Genomic DNA, 18,913 nt, shown 5'->3' on the forward strand with positions numbered 1-18,913 from the left:
AAGAAAACTGTTGACTACTTAAGCCAAGAGATTCTCACTAAGATGGGAAAGGGTGTTTGTCCAAGATCACAAAGCCATTTGGGCAGTTAGGATTCGAACTTGGAGTCCTGACTCCCAGCCTAGTGCTCACTCTATCAGTTGTCCTCAAATAGAAGGCAGACCTTTTTGTTGTATTTTTTTGTACTTAACAAATGCCAGAGACTTACTCAGGAGTTCATCTTCCCAGAATAATTGGCAGAAGGGAGCCAAAGAGCAGCAAGAAGACCTGGCCTCCCCCTAGGAAATGCGGCCTCCTGGATATCGTCTTTGGCACAGGTCCGCCGTTTCTGGAGCATCGCACCTAGCTCCGGCTTTGGGGAGGCTCTTAGTGAGTCTGGGGAGAGAGTTTGGAAACCAGAACAGATCCCAGGGGCGTGTTAGGGACCTGGGAGCCTGAGCCTGTCCAGCTCCCAGGCAGCTTGTGTCCCTTCCTTCACCTTCCTTTGTTTTCCTGGTTTAAATGAATGTTTGTTGTAGAAATCTTGAAAAATTCAGGCAAGCACAAAAAATAAAATTCACCTTAATAAAACCACTGGGTTCTCCTACGACTTCAGCTCTGATCCCTGCAGCCTATCTGTTCTGTTCTGTACAAGGAAGGAGGCAGAGCCTGCATTTTGTGTGTTTTTTTTTAGAACAGTGGGAGCATGTGGGACATGCCTTTATGAACCTTCTTTTCATTTACTATGTCTTGAGCGTTTCTCTTTACACTCTATCTTCTTGCATAGCAGATTTTCAGCAGCAGCAGAGGATTTTGTCATCTAGACGTGTTAGCATTCATTTGGCCTTTCCCTGTTGTTGGCCGTTCTGATCGACTCCACTTGCCTGTTGCACACACCAGTGCTTTGAACACCTGTGTAGTTCACTGTGTGGATCTCTTCCACGGCACACATTTCTAGATGTGGAATCAGTCAGGTAGTGTGGAAATATTTCGGCCTTTGATACACCTTTTGCAGGCTGCTCTTGAGACATGCTGTGGGAGAGCCAAGAATTATATCTGCTGGAGAAGCCCTCAGGGAAGCGTCTGTGCCTGTGCCCTTGTCCCATGACCTCTGGCTTGCCCGTGTGTGTGCCAGTAGTGGGCATTCCATGTGTCATTAACTCATGCCCAGAAAGCCCCTTGGCTCCTCCGCCAAAGCCAGGTCTTCAGGAGCTGCCTCGCCCGGACGTAGCAAGTACCGGAGAGGAGGACAGGCACTGCAGTCACAGGCCCTTGTCCTAAGTTCTCTTCAGTGGCCTTCTGACTCTCTGACATGTCAAACTGACTCAAGGTGGTTGACACCTCCATTGGGGAGGAGCCCCTTGAAATTGCAGGGGGGATCTGGGCACCCAGATTTAAAAAAAAAAAACATTGTTGAGCCTTCCTGGGTTCCCAGTGCCATGGGGAGGGGAGAGGAAAGAAGGCAAGGTGAATTTTTATAGCAGCAGGTGAGGGAGAGATGGATTCAGTGACCTCTGCCTACCTAGACCCTACAAACCGGTGATTTTTTTTTTTTTTTGGTCTATTTAACTCTCAGCACATACAACAGAAATGCAGTATTTATTACCAATCAATGGCCTGACCCCCAACCCATTCCCAAGACAAAGGAATTCTAGTAGTCTGACTGCAGCTTCAGCATCTCATCTGCCACCCTCCAGGCCCCAGCTGCAGTGTCTTATGGCAATAAACCAGGGCTTTACAAAGCTTGAGGGAGAAGACCTCTGTCTTGAGAGAAGGGGCGACTGGCCACCTTCATTCATCCCCTCGGCTGAGGCGTTGTGGGGAGGGCGGGGGGCGTAGTCCTGACTCTGTTCCCACACTTGCAGGCCCTCTTTTCCTGGCTCTGATAAATACGCGGCTCAGGAAAAGCCATCTTGACATTTTGATTTGTTGAGGGACGATTCATTTTCGAGGCAGGTAAACAGCTTGTGAAGTTGGGGGTTTACCACTTGAGTGATTAAGAAGTAAGCAGCTATAAAGCTGGTTCTGTGGGGCTGTGGCTGATTACCCCTGGGGATCTTCCTGACTGGTGTTGGGATCTGTCTCTGTGTGTGTCATCATTCATCTGAGGCACACCCTCCCCCCACCACGCACACAGAATATCACTCAGTGCCTGTTCCTAGGAACTCTGGCGTGTTAATCCTGCTCCTCTGACCTCCGCCCATAGGTGGAGGCAGGGAGTCTCGTCCTCTACAAAAGAGGGGTGGGTGAATTTACCCACCATGCTCCCACCAGACCTCACATCCACCTGCCATTACATCGTCCCAAACGAGAAGGGCCTGGCTGGGGATATAAATAGAGGCATGACTTTTAAGAAGCTGCTCCTTAGACAAAAATAACTTCACACAAATAGTGCAAAATAGCCCCTCTGTGGTGGCCAGGTGTAGGGTCCTACTAAGTCCTAAGGGAGGGATAGAGCAGCAGGTACCCTTGTATACCCCACCCCCAGCCAGGCCCTGTGCCCACCCACTGATAGGTGAAGGGACAAGGCCCAGGGAAGTGTAGCCTTGCCCAGGCCCGTAGCTGGAAAGTGAACCTGTCAGGAATGGAACCCAGACTTTCCTGGTGCCAGAGTCCCTGCTCCATCCCCTACCAGGCTCCACTGAGGGCCAGAGAGTAAAATATTTTGGGCTTTGCAGGCCATGTGGTTCCTATGGCAACTACTTAGTGCTGCTGCTATAGCTCAAAGGCAGCCACAGACGATATGTAAGCAAAGGACTATGGCTGTGCCAGTATAACTTCACTTACCAGGCACCCCTGCTCAGCACCCTGCCACCTTCCTGAGTTCTGAAAAAGACAAGGTCAGGGCCTGGAGAACTTCTGGAAGAAGTGTCAGCAGGAGCTGGGCTGTGTGAGGTTCAGGCAGTGCAGGTGGTGTGAATTAATTTTGGGGCTGGCTGGGGGGAGTGCACTCAGGAAGAGGAGAGGTTTGCTGATCCCAGGAGAATCGGGATCCCCACTCTCAGCTGGAAGGAGGATTTGCCCCCCTTTCCCTCCCCAACTTGATGCTGCTTCTGAATTACCGAGCGAAAGCAGTGGGGCCCACAGAGCACCTGTATGGTAGACCTGTCCAGCTTGCAGGGGATGAAGCAGGAACCACTAAGGTGTGCACAGGCTCCTGGGGTCATTGATGGGCATTTGTTCCATTGGAGCTTTCATGTATTTAGTGAATAAAATCAGAAGCTATGGCCCTTTAGAAACGCAGATTGTAAAAAAGACAGACATCACGGTGTGCACAAGCACCTGCCTACTGAAGAGCGGCTCCTGGGCGGGCTCCTGCAGCAGGGCCCCTTTTCATCATAAAGAGCACGTTGCTCTCACCACGTGCCAAGCCCCGTGCAGGAGTTTAATGGACGCTCTCTCATCGTGTCCCCACCACAGTGGGCTGATGAGAAGTTGGTGATGACAAGCCCACCTGGCAGTCGGGAAATGGCACAGGCTGTGTGTTCCGGGGTTTCTGCATGGTGAAGTGTGTCGTCCCCTCTCCAAACCGAGTTGCTCGAGGGCCACGTGAAATTCTGTGCAGTCATTACAGTCATACAGCGGGCATCTGTTCTGAGAAATGCATCATAGGCGATTTCGTCATTGGACGAACATCACAGTGTGCACTCACACAAACCGAGGCTGCGTGCACTACCATGCACACACCTGGGCTTCATGGTGCAGCCGACAGCTCCTGGGCTGCAAACCTGTGGAGCATGTTACCGCACAAAACAACACAAGATTAAATGGAGCATGAGAAAAGATGAGGCAGTCAAGAGACAAGCTAAACACAGCTACTGCAAACATTTTTTATAAGCAGAAAGAGTACATTCTAAGATAACAATAAAAAGTATAGTAAATACATAACCCAGTAACACAGTCGTTTGTCATCAATATTAAGTATTATGTGCTGCACATAATTTATACAGCTGGTAGCACAGCAGGTTTGTGTACACCAGGTCACCACAAACTCAGGAGCAATGAATGCATTGCACTATGACAGCTGTGACACTGCTAGGTGGCAGGAATTTCTCGGCTCCTTATAATCTTATGGGACCACCATCACTGACCAAACGTCCTTTTGAGGCACATGACTGTAACTGGTAGCTTTTCACAGAGCTGTCGTCCCTCTCATGCCAAATTCGCCAGACATGCCAGGGCAGAGCGAATTTTCTAGCAGGGGGTATCTTGAGGCCTCTCCTCTCCCTCCCAGTGTGGCTTCAGAACTTGGGTCTGGTGCCCTGCCTCCGGCAAAACTCAGACACGCTAGCAAAGGCCCCATGTCCCTGTGTGAACTCCAGGACTCTTCTGAAGCTCTGCGGCTGTGTGTCCCCTCCAAGAGCACAGCTGGTGTGTTGGCGAGCCAGCATCAGGCACGCACACTCATGGCTCACAGCCCTGCCCTAGGTGCTATGGCTGGCTGCCCCCTTTTCCTTCAAACAACTTCAAAGTGTGTCCAGGTCAGTCCCATAAGCGGAGAGGTCAGCTCCTGGGGAACTGACCCAGACCTTTTCAAAGAGCTGAGTTTGGGTTGGTTAGTGTGGCCTTTACACTAAGGCCTCAGCCCCACCATGGAGGTGGGGGCTTGCCCTACAGAGTCCCACACCCTCCTGCCAGGCTGGCTGGTTTCCTCCCACTTGGTCACATCACCCACCACTTTGTCTTACAGGCTTTGCCGTGGCCCAGTGCATAAACCAGCACAGCTCACCGTCCCTGTCCTCACCATCGCCATCTGCGAGCGGGAGCCCCAGCGGCAGCGGGAGCACCAGCCACTGCGACTCAGGAGGAGCCAGCTCATCGTCCACCCCCTCTGTTGCCCAGAGCCCATCAGGTATTGGCCGAGTGACACAGTGCAGGGGGTCTTTGGGGAACCTGTGATTCCTCGACGCCAAGACCACTGATATCCAGCCTCTCCTCACCACCTTGTTTGAGGCCACTGCCACTCGGGGGTTCCGTGCTCACTCAACGTGACGCTGCCCACAGGCTGGCTGATTGAGCTCCCTGCAGGGTAGGAGTTGCTCCCTGTGCGGGGTGGTCCACTGAAAGGCCTGCTCTGACCACAGAGGTGGAGGGGAAGGATAATGGGCAGGCCGAGCCTGAGTCTAACCCCTCTTCACCTCCAAAGTCTGAGGTGTCACAAGGAGGGGTCTCCTGAACTCAACTGTTTGAACCCTGGCAAAAGAATCATGTCCCTGCTAAATGTTTTTCCCTCCATAACATACCAGCTTTCTCTTTAACTGTTCGGTGCAGCCCAGTCACCAGTGACCATGGGTGCAGCTTGCTGCCTTCCGAGTCTGTCAGGGTGTGCTGGCATCATATCTTGCCCTCCTGTAACTTACAATTGTTACACAAGTGTCACAGAGAGACCCCGTGAACAGGGAGCCTGGAATGGGATGTGTGAGTGGGTGTCCCCTCACCCCCGTTTTCAGCTACCGTGAGCCCCTCCCACGTGAGTGCCTCACTGTGCTGCATGCAAACCCAGGAGTAAAGACAGCAGGCTCACTGAAGGACATGGCTCCAAAGTGCAGCCGGAGGAGCAGAGCTCAAGCCGGGGTGGCAGTGAGGGTGTGTGATGCTTCACACACCCCGGTATCATGACCCCCTGGGTCTACTGAGCCCTGGTGACCCTGCTGTGCACCCTCATTCGGGGACCTTCAGTGTTCTTCGCTGTTCCTGCAAGGTCCCTTCCAGAGCTCTCGCCCATCATATTTCAGGGGCAGCTGACCAAACTCTTGTCATACTGTGGATCAGTGGGTCATGACAAAAGCCATCTGCCAGGGCATGAGCTACCTCGGTGCCAGGGAAATTGAGGGCCCCTGGCCTCTGTTCCCTCAGCTCCAGAGGCAGAGATCTCCTTGGGTGCTCACACCTCTCTCTGGAGTTTTTAGCTTCTGCAGTCTCTAGCAAAGGGTTAAGCCAGCGTGGTCTTCATGCCTGTGGCTCACGGGGCGCCTCAGCCTGCCTGCACCGCACCCCCCGACACACACACACACACACACACACACACAAGCATCCATTACCTCTGTCTCCTCTTAACATTCATGAGGCCCAGGGAGCAAGGTCACCCTCAAGCCACCTCACTCAGACCCTTTTCCGTTCCACACCTGCTCCTCCCTCAACCCCGGCGGGGGGAGATGACTGCCCTTTCTGAGCTATTTCTGAGCCCTATTTAAGGTTGGCTGCATATCCAAGCAGTTGCCGCTGTTGTTCCCAGGCTCATAGCTGGGAAATTCAGACAGAGCTCCCTCCAAAAGCCAAGTACATCCCTCAGCCTCCCTCTGAAGCCTGGTCTCATGCTGGCTCTGGGGGCCAAAGTGCAGGGTTGTGTGTGCCTGTGTGTACACCCATGTGCTGCCTGTGTGTGCACATTTCTGTCTGTGTTGTGTGCACCCAAACTCATGCATACTTAAAATTATGTTTCGGTCTTTCTTATGTAGCTAGGTGTGCCTTTTTTTCACTTGTAAGGTGGCACAGCCAACAGTTAAGTGAACAAATGAGCCTGTACACTTCCTTGCCTAAAACTGAAACCAGCAAAGAGCCACATTATCAAAATCAGGCCATGTATGCAGATGTTTCCCTGAGCATGGCCCCAAGGGCTTCACTCTGCACCTCCCCCCAGAGGCTCAAGGCGCACTTGTTCTTTTTTCCTGACCTCCCTCAGCCCTCCATCCCTTTCCCCACCGTTCCCTGTATAGTACCAACCACGTTGTCCCAAAAAGGCAGGGGCTGTTAGTCTGGCAGTCAAGGAGCCAGGCAGTTCTAGATGGCCAGGCCCGCCTTGGGTGTCTGCTCCCATTTGGTGTGTCCTCGGCAGGCCTGTGGAGGCCAGTGTGTGAGTCCCCATTTTTTATGCCACCTGACAGTAAAGCCTGAGGCCCAGCCTGCCTGTCTGAATCTCTGTAGGCACTGAAATAACTCACCTCTCCAGCAGCTTATACATCACTCTTAACCAAGGGCCCAACTGTTGATCCCTGGGAAGAGAGAGCGTCAGAGTGCATGAGCAACTGCCTATCACAGGTACCTGGCCACAGGAACCAGCTCTGTCCCCAGGCCCATGAGCTGGAGCCACAGGTCTCAGAAGGCCTCCCATTCAACTGTCTCTCGATGCCAAACTTTCAGGCCAGCCTCAGCCTCCCAGGTACATCCACAGGACAGCACATTGGGTTTCTATGTTCCCTGTAGGACCAGGTCTACCCAGATGGTTTCATCTGCCTGGTATCTTACCAAGCCATGCTGGATGGGAAGCCAAGGGTAGAAGAAGGGAGGAAGGTTTTATTGGAACAGGTGGGCTTTGGCCAGTTTCCTGGTTTGATGTTGGCCTGGAATGGTGGCCAGTGTTCGGGCTTCTGATTTGGAAAGGCTGGCCCTGTGTTGCCTGCTCAGCAGACTTTCCACCCTCAGGGCCTGGCCACAGTCTATCAGAGGCAGCTTCCTTAGACGACCAGCAGGCAGGGGGTGGGCCAGGGCCTCTCCCCACAGCCCAGCCAGGGGGCCGCTTGTCCCCGAAGTGGTTTTTGAGGGCACAGTGCTGAATCAGAAGCATTCTTAGCCCTGTGTTTCCAGAGCCTCCAAGTCTAGGAAGTCCCCAATGTGGAGAGCAGCTGCCAGGTCCTCTGCAGCCAGAATTAGCAAACTCTGGTGGCTTCTTTGCTCTTGAAGCCATGCTTTGCTCAGCCAAGTGTTTGGTTGGGAAAGTGCACAAGAGATGCCATCCACCAGGAGATGAGACAGGCCCAGTTTTCTGTGTCTCTGCTCCATGGTTTGGAAACCCGGAATTGTACGAGGAGACCCGGGAAGCCAGGGGTGACCCTCGCACTGTTTGAGCAGTCAGTGTGGCATGGCACCCACCACACAGCCTCCTTGATAGACACTGCTGCGTGGCATCCCAGTAGGTGCTCCTCCCAAAACTGAGCCCCCACGTGGCAGGCACTGGACTGAGAAGTGCTTCACAGACACCTCTGCATGGAATCCCACCTCACGTTGTACAGTTGAAAACACGGGGGCCCAGAGAGGTCATGCAGCTTGGCCAAGATGCAGTTGCTAGTGATCAGAGGAGCCCAGGTGTGAACCCTAGTCATGGCAACTCCAAAACCCACGTCCTACCTCCTGAAACAGCCCAGCGGAATATCAGTGGGATCCGTCAGTTGATCTCAGGTACGTCTAAGGGGTGCCCCAGAGACTTGGGCCCCAGGTCTGGGCACTGCTCATGAGGTGCGCACATCTCTCCCTCCAGTGAGCACGCTGGTTCAAGAGTCCAAATGAAAAACCACAGCCCGTCTGCAGAGACCCGGTAACCGTGCACCCCAGTCAGCAAAGGCTGGGCCGTGTAGCCCCTGGAGAGGAAAGCCTGGTGATCTCCCCAAATTAGCAGCAGAGTGGACCCCAGACAGCCACATTTCCTCTGTCAGCCCAAATGGGAGCGTCCCCAAATGAGGACATGAAACCATTCTGATACCCAGTTGTGTGTCCACCTCTACCCTCTGTCCAGCCCAGGAGACCTTAAGTTTCCTGCTTAAGTTTGAAAGGGGACAGGTTTATACCAAATACAGATTTTCGCAGCTTCCAATGGGGCCTTCGGTATGAGCAACTCAAGTTTTGTGGCTGTCAGACCTGATCTCAGTAGGGTCCCTCCATAAGCCTGGCCCCACACCCTGCCCTCAGCCTCTTAGTAGCTCATCTCTCTGCATCTTTTCTGCCTCAGTCTTGGTACCCGACCTACACTGTATTAATTTCTTCCAAACAGATTTTGTTGAGCCCCTGTGATGTGCAGTCACTAGGATACAGGGTAACAAAGTATGGTACACGCAGCCTAGCAGGGGAGTCTGTAGTCCATCAGTCGGCCACACAGAGAAGTGTCCAGTTAGAAACTACAACCAGGGAAACGTGCAGGGGCTCCAACAGCACTGAACAGCTGCGGCAGGGGCCGGCAGCTCCCAGGGGAGGCGTCATGGAGATGAAAGCCGAAGGATGAGGGGTTGACCAGACCAGGGCTCCGTGAGGAAGGCGGCCTTTGGGTCTCACCCAAAAGGAGCCTGGAATCCGGCAGGAGGCAGGTTGATCCCTTTTCCCCATCTTCCTGGGGGTCTGTCAATAAATTCTGCCCTTCTAAATGTACAGATTAGGGTGGCCTGTTTCTGAGAAACAGTCCCCATGGCCACCAGGGCCGAAGCCTACGACCCAGCACTGGCAGAGGGCCCCTCACAGGGAAGGGAAAGGAGCCCACCCAGAGGGGTCACTGGTTTGCCAGTTGCCCAGAGAGCGCCTCTGTGCTGGGAGCACCTGCTTTGGATGCTCTTTTGCACACCAGAGACAGGCCTTGGGTGCTTGTGAGGGGCTCTTTGCAAGTACTGACCCTCAAACCAGGGCCAGTGGATGCCCCCATCCGAAGGAATGGTCAAACTGAATTCCCTGGAAACCAAAGTAAACAACCAGAAAGAGTTGGGAGCGAGGGATTTTATTTTCATCTTTAACTATTTACCTGTTAATGGCATGCGGAGGGGACTTTACTGTCTAGTCTCAACACCCAATAAATAAGTTGACTTGTTCCCAGTGTCTTTTTGAAACGTGCTTTGAGATCTTCAAGTCATTCTGGGGAGAGCTGGGCGCCCAGCGCTGGGAAGCATCTAGGAACCAGCCCCTTGTCACCCACTCACCCAGAAGAGCTGTCCTGATAGGCCTCACCTTGTTCCCCAGTGAGAAAATTACAGTGTGGGCATCAGCATATTTTTTCCTTAAACATTTTATTGTTTTGAGAAGCTGAAATTGCAGAGAACATATGGCGGGAAAGAGAAAATAGATCCAGCTTTGGAACCAAATGTAGGATCAGCAAGAATTCTTCAGAAATATTTTCTGAGTTATGCGTGTGCATGCAACATGACGAGAGATGACACATGCATGCACAAACATGCAAATGCATGCTCACACATGTTTCCACACACAATTGCACACACATACACAATGCACACTCATGCTCTGCACAGGGATTCTGGTAAGAAAATCATCTCAGAAAAGAGCTCCATGACCTGAATTGCGTCCTTAACCAGCCCCTTGTGCCTCCCGTCTCTAGATTGCTGCATGTCACGTGTGTTCTTGGGGAGCTACTTCCAGGAGGAAGGAAAATTGTTTGTTAAAGAAATGAAGTCAAAGTGAAGGGCAACCTGCTTTTTCCAATGCCCATTCTGTAGGCCCATAGAATTAGGAGCTGTGGCCACTGTGAGTCTTCCCCAGGGTTTACAGAGAAAAGGAAGATTTGCTTCCTGCTTGGAGCCTGCCAGGGGCAGGGAACCGCTCTGCTGGCCCTCCCTCCTGGCTCCTCACCTGCTCCCCCTCTGTCTGAATGTATGACCTTCTCCCCATGACACGATCCCATTCGGGCCAACTTAGAGCCAGGCAGCGCAAGGCTGGCCTGAGCATCCCTGAACTCGGTTACCAAGGTCAGGCAGGACTTTCAAGGACAGAAACCCAAGTAAGAGCTGTTGTCTTTTCTCCCCAGTTTTCTCCCCAGTTTTCTCCACAGCATTTTTTAAAAGTTGGAGTAAGATATAGATAACATAAAATGTGCCATTTTAACCATTTTTAGCTTATATTTCAGTGGTATTAGTTTTACCTTCACCTTGTGTTCTGCAGCCTTAATTTTCAGCTTTGCTGTAATTTGACTTTGTCTCGGAGATGACGGTTCCTTCCTTCCCGAGGAGGTGCTCCCACCTAACATGTTCGTCTCAGCCCATTAGAGCCTACCCCCGGGCCGCCTGGCGCCAGGTCTCAGATCTTCCCGCAGGGGACACACACTCTTGGTTCTCAAAGGTCCGGCTCACCAGAGCATCGCCTGGAGATTGCCGCCTCGTGGCTGGGGAGGATGTCTCCGAGGGCCTCGCCCACCCAGGGCTTTCCCAGCACCTGCAGAGCTGCGCTGTTGGCTTTAGGGTGCTGACACCGAGAACTGTCAGCTTCATCATTTGGGTCAGAAATCTGCTTATTTCACCAGCTGGTTTGGCTCTGATCCCACAACCACACAGCCTTCCCTCCTCAGACTCTCCTGGGGATGCAGGGTTTACATTGTAACTGCTGGTTCGCACTGAAACTGGTGGGCAGTTTTGTTGTTCTGTCCCCTGAGGTTTCTCACTGAGACCAGATGTCGCCGATGACTCCACTTTCTCCTTTCCAACAGGACCAAATCTTCACTGTCTCTACCATACCTTAGCTGTCCCGATAGCACCTTGTCCTGGAGGGGCTGAGTGGGGGTATCTTACCTGCATGGGGGCTGCTCCCCATGCCCCAGCTGTCACAGCTCCTGCTGGGGCACTGCCCCTCCCCTCACACTCTCATTGATGCTTAGTGTTCGTCTCTGCTCTGTGCCCGTCCCTGTGTCACCCTTCTCTGTCCTGTCGTTAAAGGCTTTCTGTGACCTGTCGCTGTGTTTCCCTCTAGTCAGGAGTGGCAGGAAAGGACGCCGGCGAGTGTTCAGCCTGTCGGAGGCCGACAGTCACGGCGGCCACTGGGTTTAGTGCTTCGAACGGCAGCTGTCACGGCAACTCTGGCACAGTCAATTCAGGCAGGTCTCCTCCCTTAGCCTCCATGGGCCCGCGATGCCCCCGCGCCACGCCACACTGCTACAGTTAGCAGGCCCTGCATGGCAAGCCAGGCCAGGCTGGGCCCCAGGGACACCAGGTCATGACCTGAGAGCCATCCTCAAAGTGGGCATTTCCTCCGCTTCCCCTGGCCCTGGATCTCCCAATCCCTTTGTGGCCTCCTCTCATCTGAGGATCCAAACCCCTGGCTCTTGCCCCTTTCCTCGCCAGCCCCAGGCAACCTGGAAATGCTGTCACTCTCTCTGGAATACCGGGCGGGCCAGCGCCAGGCGCAGCACAGGCCCTGAGCTAGAGGCAGGTTTCCTAGCCCAGCCCTTGCAGCCCACCCCCAGTTTAGGCCGCATGGTTGGGTGGTAGAATTTACAAAAAGCAACAGTCAGCTCTTTTTTTTTTCTTTTTCCTTTTTTCCTGGTCTTGGTCTGAAGCTAAGTGATACATTCAGTCCCATTTCAGCCAAAGGCCAAAAGTTGCAAACACACCAACGAAGGTAACTCCATCATCCTCCTTCTTCCATTGAGTGCTCCAAATAGCAGCGAGGTTGGTCTGGGGGCCGCAGCACACCTGTTGGTGCATCGGGCTGCCTTCTCCCTCGGTGCTTCTTTAGACTTTTCCACAAGTGCCCTTCCACTCGGCAGCAGCGGCGCTTGCCAGTCAGGAGCCTCCTGCCTTCTTTTTCATTTAAAAGCTGTTTCTTCTGAGCTTTGCCCTCTGACTTGCTGTGCTGTGCTGTTCATTTCTTCCCCACATTGCTCAGGCCCACCTATTCCAGACTGAACACATCAAATCCAAATATTTACTGGAAACTGAACTCACTCGACAAGGGTCAGCTGAGCCCCTGCTCCAAAGCCAAAGATCAGCTGCTGAGGATGCGGGCCCGGGACGCACTGGTCCACTTGGGGCAGAGCTGCGGGGAGGTGAAGCATCACTCACAGAGACCTGGACTTCCGGGATTTCCCGCTCCGGCTCCAGTTGTCTCCCCTGCCCCTGGCGGGGAAGCCAGAATGCTCTCCAAATCCCTCATTTCCTGGAGCAGGCCCCAACTTGTGGCCTTAGACCTCAAAAACACCAGCTGCAGTAACCTTTCCAGCTCGGTCCTTGGCCAGAAAATGTGTCCTCACTGGGTAGTTTTCCCCTGGTAAAAACCTGGCAAAGTCCCCCCTCCCCCACTGGATGAATGTGAAGATCACATTCAGGAAGCAGTTTTTAGTTTAAAAAATAATAAAGTAAAAATAAATAAAAGTAAGGCCATATTGTGGGTGATGGGTAAGAGGACTTTATTTTTCTTTCTAAAAAAAGATAGAGGCTATTTTTATGGGGGCGGGGGGAATCCATCCCCTGTAATAAAATTGTTGGTTCTTTTCCTAAAAAAGAAAACAGTTTTGTGTATATGGTATTATTTGTTTGTTTGTTTTTTAATATATCTGTTGGCACCTTGCCCATATCGTTGATTATTCTCATCAGCAAAAACCCCATTAGGGATCAGGGAAAGAGGTTTGCCAGCTTTTTTGAATATCTGTGTGCAAATGCAGATGAGCCAAGAGGGAACTGGTACACAGAAGTTTTGAGAAAAGCATGAAGGAAATGCTTTGCAGCTGTCTCCAGATGGCACAGAAGTGCCGTTTGGAGAACTAGTCATTTCTAAACTGCCCTGTCAGCAGTTCAGCTGACATGTATCTCCATACGTACCAAGTTCACAGGCATGCTCACGCTCATGTGAAGCAAGGTGGAGACCACCAGAGCAGGTGAGCCCCCTCCAGAGAGCCTTGCACCCTGATGAATGCTGAGCAGATTGGGCTGGGTCAGAACCTGAGCCTTGGGCCTTGAAATCCGCCTGTCACCACGGCATTCTTACTGAATGGAGCAAAGTCATAGAAATTCAGAGAAACCGGAGTGCGTGTGGCATGTTCAGCATTCTGGGCTCGGATCGCACCCTGCTCGAATCACTTTTTCCGCTGGTGCCCACGGTGCCCTGCTACCACCCTCCAGGAGCGAGGACAGGCCCTAAGTCCCACACAGTGGTTTCCTCTGGCCTTATTTCACTTACAAAAATAAAAATAAAAAGGCCTTATAAAGACATTAGCTGGGACCTTGTAGTGCTCATCTTGCCCGAGAGTCTTGTGGGAAGAAACGCCAACGTGTACATTCGGGGACTCAATCTGTTGCTTGCACTTTCTCTCCATGGCGGGGATCCTGTCCTCTCTTTTATCCCACTCTGTGTGCCCTATGGTTTTATTTTGCTCTTTTTTAAATTATTTTGCTCCATGTTCAGTTTGCAATTCTGTTTTGTTTTTGGCAAACTTATAAGAAAAGAGAAAACTAGCTGGAATCACACTGACCAAAGAATGCCTGCCACCAGCCCCAGGGCCCAGAGCACTTTCTGACTTGTAGCTCAGCCATGTCATTGGCACCTCGGGCCGACAGCTCGTCCACCCCATAATCTGTACAATGGAATTTACTTCGCAGAGGAGATGCCCATGGTCTTCTTTTCAATGTTTTCAAGTCACAGGCATGTGACATCCCAGGAGAGGTTTTCCACAATGTACTCCAGTCACAACTGATGTTTCCATCCAGGCAAATTTGTCATTGGAAAGCATTAGGCCATTGGGCTATAATCTAATCAAGGGTTTTGAAAAGCACCCAAAAAAGAAATCGCCGCTCTGAGAATAACTACATCAGGCGGAGCCCCCCACCTCCCTAGGCTTGGTTTCTCTCCGTGGGGAACAGGAACAGCCCCAGGTGACCTCAGTCCCTTTCTGAGTGCTCACTCAGCACTTAGAGAAGGGGCAGGAGACAAACCCACCTGACTGTTTGGGTTTGGTTCTGCAAGTGAAAAAGTTCTATAGAATTTCCTTTTTAAAAAAAAAAAATATTGCAGTGAGTCTCCTCTTGGCTAAATGTCACCAAATTAGATGCTGGAAATGGCATGAAGTGATAAGCACACCCAAGCCCATTTCTTCACTAAACACGTATCTATCATCAGGCAGGTGGTCCAGGACCCGCGCAAACATACAGCCCACCTGGGCCACTCCCTGGCACCCAGGAAGGGGCTTCCATTACCCACCATTTGATTTTTGCACAAGCTCCTCGTTTTTTCCTTGCATCACAAGGGAGGGTCACCCTGGGCCCTGACATATTTTCCACCAGGCCTCAGTCAGACTGGATTTACCAGCTTCTGTGTCCCCAGAAGGAGGAAGTGGAACCAGCTGTTCCCTCCACACCACCATCTCCCACCCAGATTTCCCTGGGCCTTTGTTCAGGATGGGAGCAGAGGGTGCCAGCAGGAGCAGAATGTCTCAGAGCTAAGTGCCCCTTTGTTTTCCCTCCACCCAGATGACCCCATGACTATGGAACAGCCACAGCCTAACCTTCCCGACCAGTTGCTGATCGTCAATGACACGGAAGCGGACACCAGGCCCAGCAAGAGCCTGGCAAGGAGCATGGACATGGAGACAGTCAGCCTGTCCCCCAGCCTCACCCCAGCCCAGCAGCCCACCATTTCCCTGCTCTGTGAGGACGCTGCCGACACACTGAGCGTAGAGTCGCTGACCCTCATCCCGCCCGTTGACCCCCACAGCCTCCGTACCCTCGCAGGCATCCCCCCACCCCCCACACTAGCCACAGAGGGCACAGTGACCCCAGGCGAGGAGGTTGCACTCCCGGAGCCAGCAGGCCCCATCGAGCACTAAGTGGGGGCTAAGCAGCCTCCCCTTGTGCGTGAGGCCCCGCTGGTAGGGACCCAGCGCCACTGACTCCAAAGACACATTGGGAGCATCCGCAGTGACCATCTTCACCACCCACCCTTTTGTGCTCCTTGACTCCATTTGAATTCCTCTTTCACTTTGCACTTCGTTGAGAACAGCTGGGCCTGGTGGAGACACCCCAGCAAACCCAGAGGGCTGAGGTGGCCCCTTGGGAAGGAGGTTGGGTTCCTGGTCTCTGAGCCCCACACCTGCCCCCCAGGGAGGGGGTGGGACCCTTCGGCACAAGTCCCTTCAGCAGCCAGCCCTCCCCAGGCTCACAGCTCCGCTGTGCCATCCCCAGTGTCTACAGAAGAAGTGGACAAGGTCACTTTAGGTAGAAATTTGTAGAAAAGTGAACTTTGATAAACATCTCCTTGGGTATTTATTTCCACTTTTGGCAGCAGGTAAAAAGCATTTATTTAAAAAGCATCTATTTTTTAAAAGACAAAGTCAAAAAAAATCCTCAATACTAAGGTTTGATGTCATGTAAAAAGTGTAAGACTGCTGTTCAGATTTCATTTTCATTTTCCCTTCAACTTCCCAGTGTTTGGGTTTAGAGTTTTCAGTCTGGCGTTCTCTGTTTTCTTAAGTGATTCTTATTTCTTTATTGCTTACTGACTCTGCAAGCCTGTGGGATGATAAAGTACCTTCCTGGAGAGTTTAGAGTATTTTTTAAACAAAATAAGGGAGATACATGCATTCTCAGGTACACACAGAGTGGAGAGAGCTGAAAGTTTCTCTGCCGTGGCAGCCAAGGGGCCTTGTGCTGGTTGCCTGAAAGATCTTTTCACAAAAGGGGGTCGTGCAGTCAGCTCCTGGCTCAAGGCCCATTCCTCATCTCTCTGGACTGGAGGCAAACAGGACCATTTCTCAGCATCATCTTCTGTGGCTGCCATCTCTGTCTAAGAGACAATCGTTTGGGACCGTGAGGACCCCAGCCCCAGTAGCTACAATGGGAAGCAAAGGCCATGGAAGCCACCCTCTACATTGCCTGCTGCTCACCTCTGTGCAACTCCTCTCTGCTGCTGCAAGAAAGACATGAGCTTGTTTTTAAAATGAACCCCCTGCCCAGTCCCTTCTCCCTTTGGGCTGGGTGTGCAGGGAGACGCCAGTTCTCCACTGTATCCAGTAAAGCAGCCAAAGTGTTCCTTTCGACTTGGCACAGCCAAGTAACCCTCCCTTCCTTCTGGTCCGTGCTAAGACCTTCCACAACTTTCCTCCAGGGGTGTCAGCACACATAGCATCTGTGTCAGCCGGGCGCAGTTACCAGGTGGCCTCAGAAGACGCTCCAAATGCTCGTCATCCACCTGTTAGAGGACGCCATCCTCACCGCCTCCCCCAATCCAGCTGTCACATCAGGGCCTGCTGAGGCCAGATCTCAACCTCCCGAAGCAAACACACATCCTGCGGAGGGGAGGCAGTCGTGCCTGTGGGCGCAGGTCTCTAGTCATCAGAAGCCTCCAGTAGCTGTCCCACCAACCTTCAGTCTGGTTTGCAGATGACTCTGGGCAGCAGGAGTGAAGAGGCCAGTGACTTCCCAGGCCAGTGGCATTATTGGGAGGAACAAGCCCACGCAGGTGGACCCAGGCCCTCCGCCAGGAACACTGCCCACTGTCTGAAGTCCAGTGGTTCTAGGTGGCTTCGTGGCCTCAGCATGGAAGGAGAAGGTCTTGGGCAGGGGAGACAGCCTGCCTCAGGGTGGGGGGTGGTGCCCTCTGACCTGCAGGTCCTTAGACTCAGATCTCTGGGGTTAGCCTCAGTCAGCCCTTCCAGCCCCCATCTCTACATCCATGCAGAGGAGGGGCTGGGGTTGGTCTCACCCTCCCCAAGTCCTCACTGGGCCCCTTGCGTTTGCCAAGTCGGGACAAGGTTGACACATGAACCCCCAAACCTCAGCTTTGAAAGCTGCTGCGGAGAAGCATGTGTCCTTTCTCGTTGCAGTAAGATCACCTTTCCCTAAAGGTCAGATGGAGCGAGCTCGAGGAGCTCCCCAGGGAGGGGTGGGCAGGAGGGTCCCCCTACCACCAGCAGGCCCTCTCCGCTCCCCTTCCCCTCCATCAAGCCTGTGTGACCTGCGCTCTCCGCAGAAGGCAGCTTCCCACCTAAACACTGGCATTAACAAGTGACGGGTGAGTGAAGAAACTCACCCCTTCATAGACATACACAAGATCTCTCCAAGGTCTCAAGATGCACTGTTTAAGAAAAAAAAAAAAAGCATGGGGTGAACTGATCTCATCTTATTTTCTACATGCAATAAGAAATGTTTTGTGTAGTCATGTTGACACTGGGCATAAACTGTAAGGGTTCCTGTTCCTAATGTTCCTCTGAGCTGAAAATATGTAAATAATTCTTATCTCAAGGAGGAGCAGCATTGGGAAACCTCATGCTTCTGGGTTGAGGGACCGTTCCAGGGAAGAACCTGCTTACCAGTGTGACTCATGCTTCATGGGCACTGCACACCAGGGTGGAAACGAAAACTGGAACTTCCTTGTAAATTGTTACTTGGCAATAAAAGAGAAAGAGTTCCCAGAATGTGGCTGCTGCTTCGTGGTGCTGTGGCATGGAGGCCGTGGCAGGCAAAGGGGAAGGTTCTCTGTGGTCTGACCCCTCAGCTTGTCACAGCTACCTAGAGGGGTGGGCAGCCCCTCTCTGCCCCCACCCTGGCCATGTATTCCCAATTCTGAAAAGGGAGGTGGGAAAACTCAGGGGCAGTAGGTTCCATCCAGAGGATACCCCTGCCCCCCACCAGGTGCAGTGAGTTTGGTCCATGCTCTTTGTCCCTCACCTGTCAGTCAGGTGTTCTCCATCTGAGCCTCAGGTGCTGCACCTGTGGGAAGGTGCCGCTAATAGCCCTACCTCCCACGGGCACAGGGAAGCTCCCCATTGTGGCTTTGATGTGCCGCTGGGCTGAGGGAAGTAGGAAGCACCCAGACATCAGTGAAGTTCGTGCTGGGACGGGCTCCTTCCAGAACACACGGACATGCACCAGCGTGAGCTCTGGAACTCCCTGGAAATGGGTTCTTAACAGCAACTCCTGACATTCCAGCTTAAACCTGGCCCGGAAATAGCCAGACCTTTTGGGCCTTGAGGTAAAACCTAAATTGAGTCCAAGGTGAATGGTGCACCGCCTGCCTTCCCTGCCAAAGGTTGAAGAGATGCCACGGGAAGGTGGAGGCTGCTGCAGAGGGCCGGCTGCCCTGGATTTCCAGTCTTCCGCTTGCCCCAGGCAGGGCTCCCTTCCCCTCCTGGCCCAGGTTTATCTGGACCAGTTCTCTGAAGTTGGTCCACGAGGCCCAGGGCCTCAGAGGTGCTGGGAGTCCCTGAACTGAGGTTGGACCCTGCTCTGCCCCGTGGCCTGCTCAGCGCCCAGTGCTGTGTTGGGGCCAGCTGCAGCCCTGCTCATCACAGTGCCGTGCCTTGCGGGCACGTGGGCACTCATGCGTCACGGTGACTTCAGTGTAGGAAAAGGATCTTCCTGGAAGGGAACCTTGGCGAAGCTGGAAGGCGGGCCTCAGGGTGGCAGGACCAGGGACAGCAGCTATGAGGAGACAGGTACTGAGGTGAGGGACAGCTGGGCCAAGTGTCCC

The 18,913-nt window shown here is 52.8% G+C and overlaps 1 protein-coding gene across 7 annotated transcripts in view; it reads left to right on the plus strand.

Moving 5' to 3' along the window:
• The window catches only part of CLEC16A (C-type lectin domain containing 16A), a 227,540-nt gene extending 209,682 nt beyond the window's left edge, over positions 1-17,858 (plus strand). For 6 of the 7 annotated variants that reach the window (XM_053929204.1, XM_053929207.1, XM_045204616.3 and 3 more), the window contains 2 exons: positions 4,668-4,829; positions 14,917-17,858. In XM_053929204.1, the coding sequence (XP_053785179.1) occupies positions 4,668-4,829; positions 14,917-15,272 (518 nt within the window). In that variant the 3' untranslated portion in view covers positions 15,273-17,858. Of the gene's footprint in view, positions 1-4,667; positions 4,830-11,425; positions 11,550-14,916 lie in introns of all 7 variants that reach the window. The other variant, XM_053929205.2, reaches the window with a different exon arrangement.
• The last annotated feature ends 1,055 nt before the right edge of the window (positions 17,859-18,913 follow it).

This window comes from Desmodus rotundus, chromosome 1 (assembly GCF_022682495.2).
Source record: "Desmodus rotundus isolate HL8 chromosome 1, HLdesRot8A.1, whole genome shotgun sequence".
Classification (NCBI taxonomy): domain Eukaryota; kingdom Metazoa; phylum Chordata; class Mammalia; order Chiroptera; family Phyllostomidae; genus Desmodus; species Desmodus rotundus.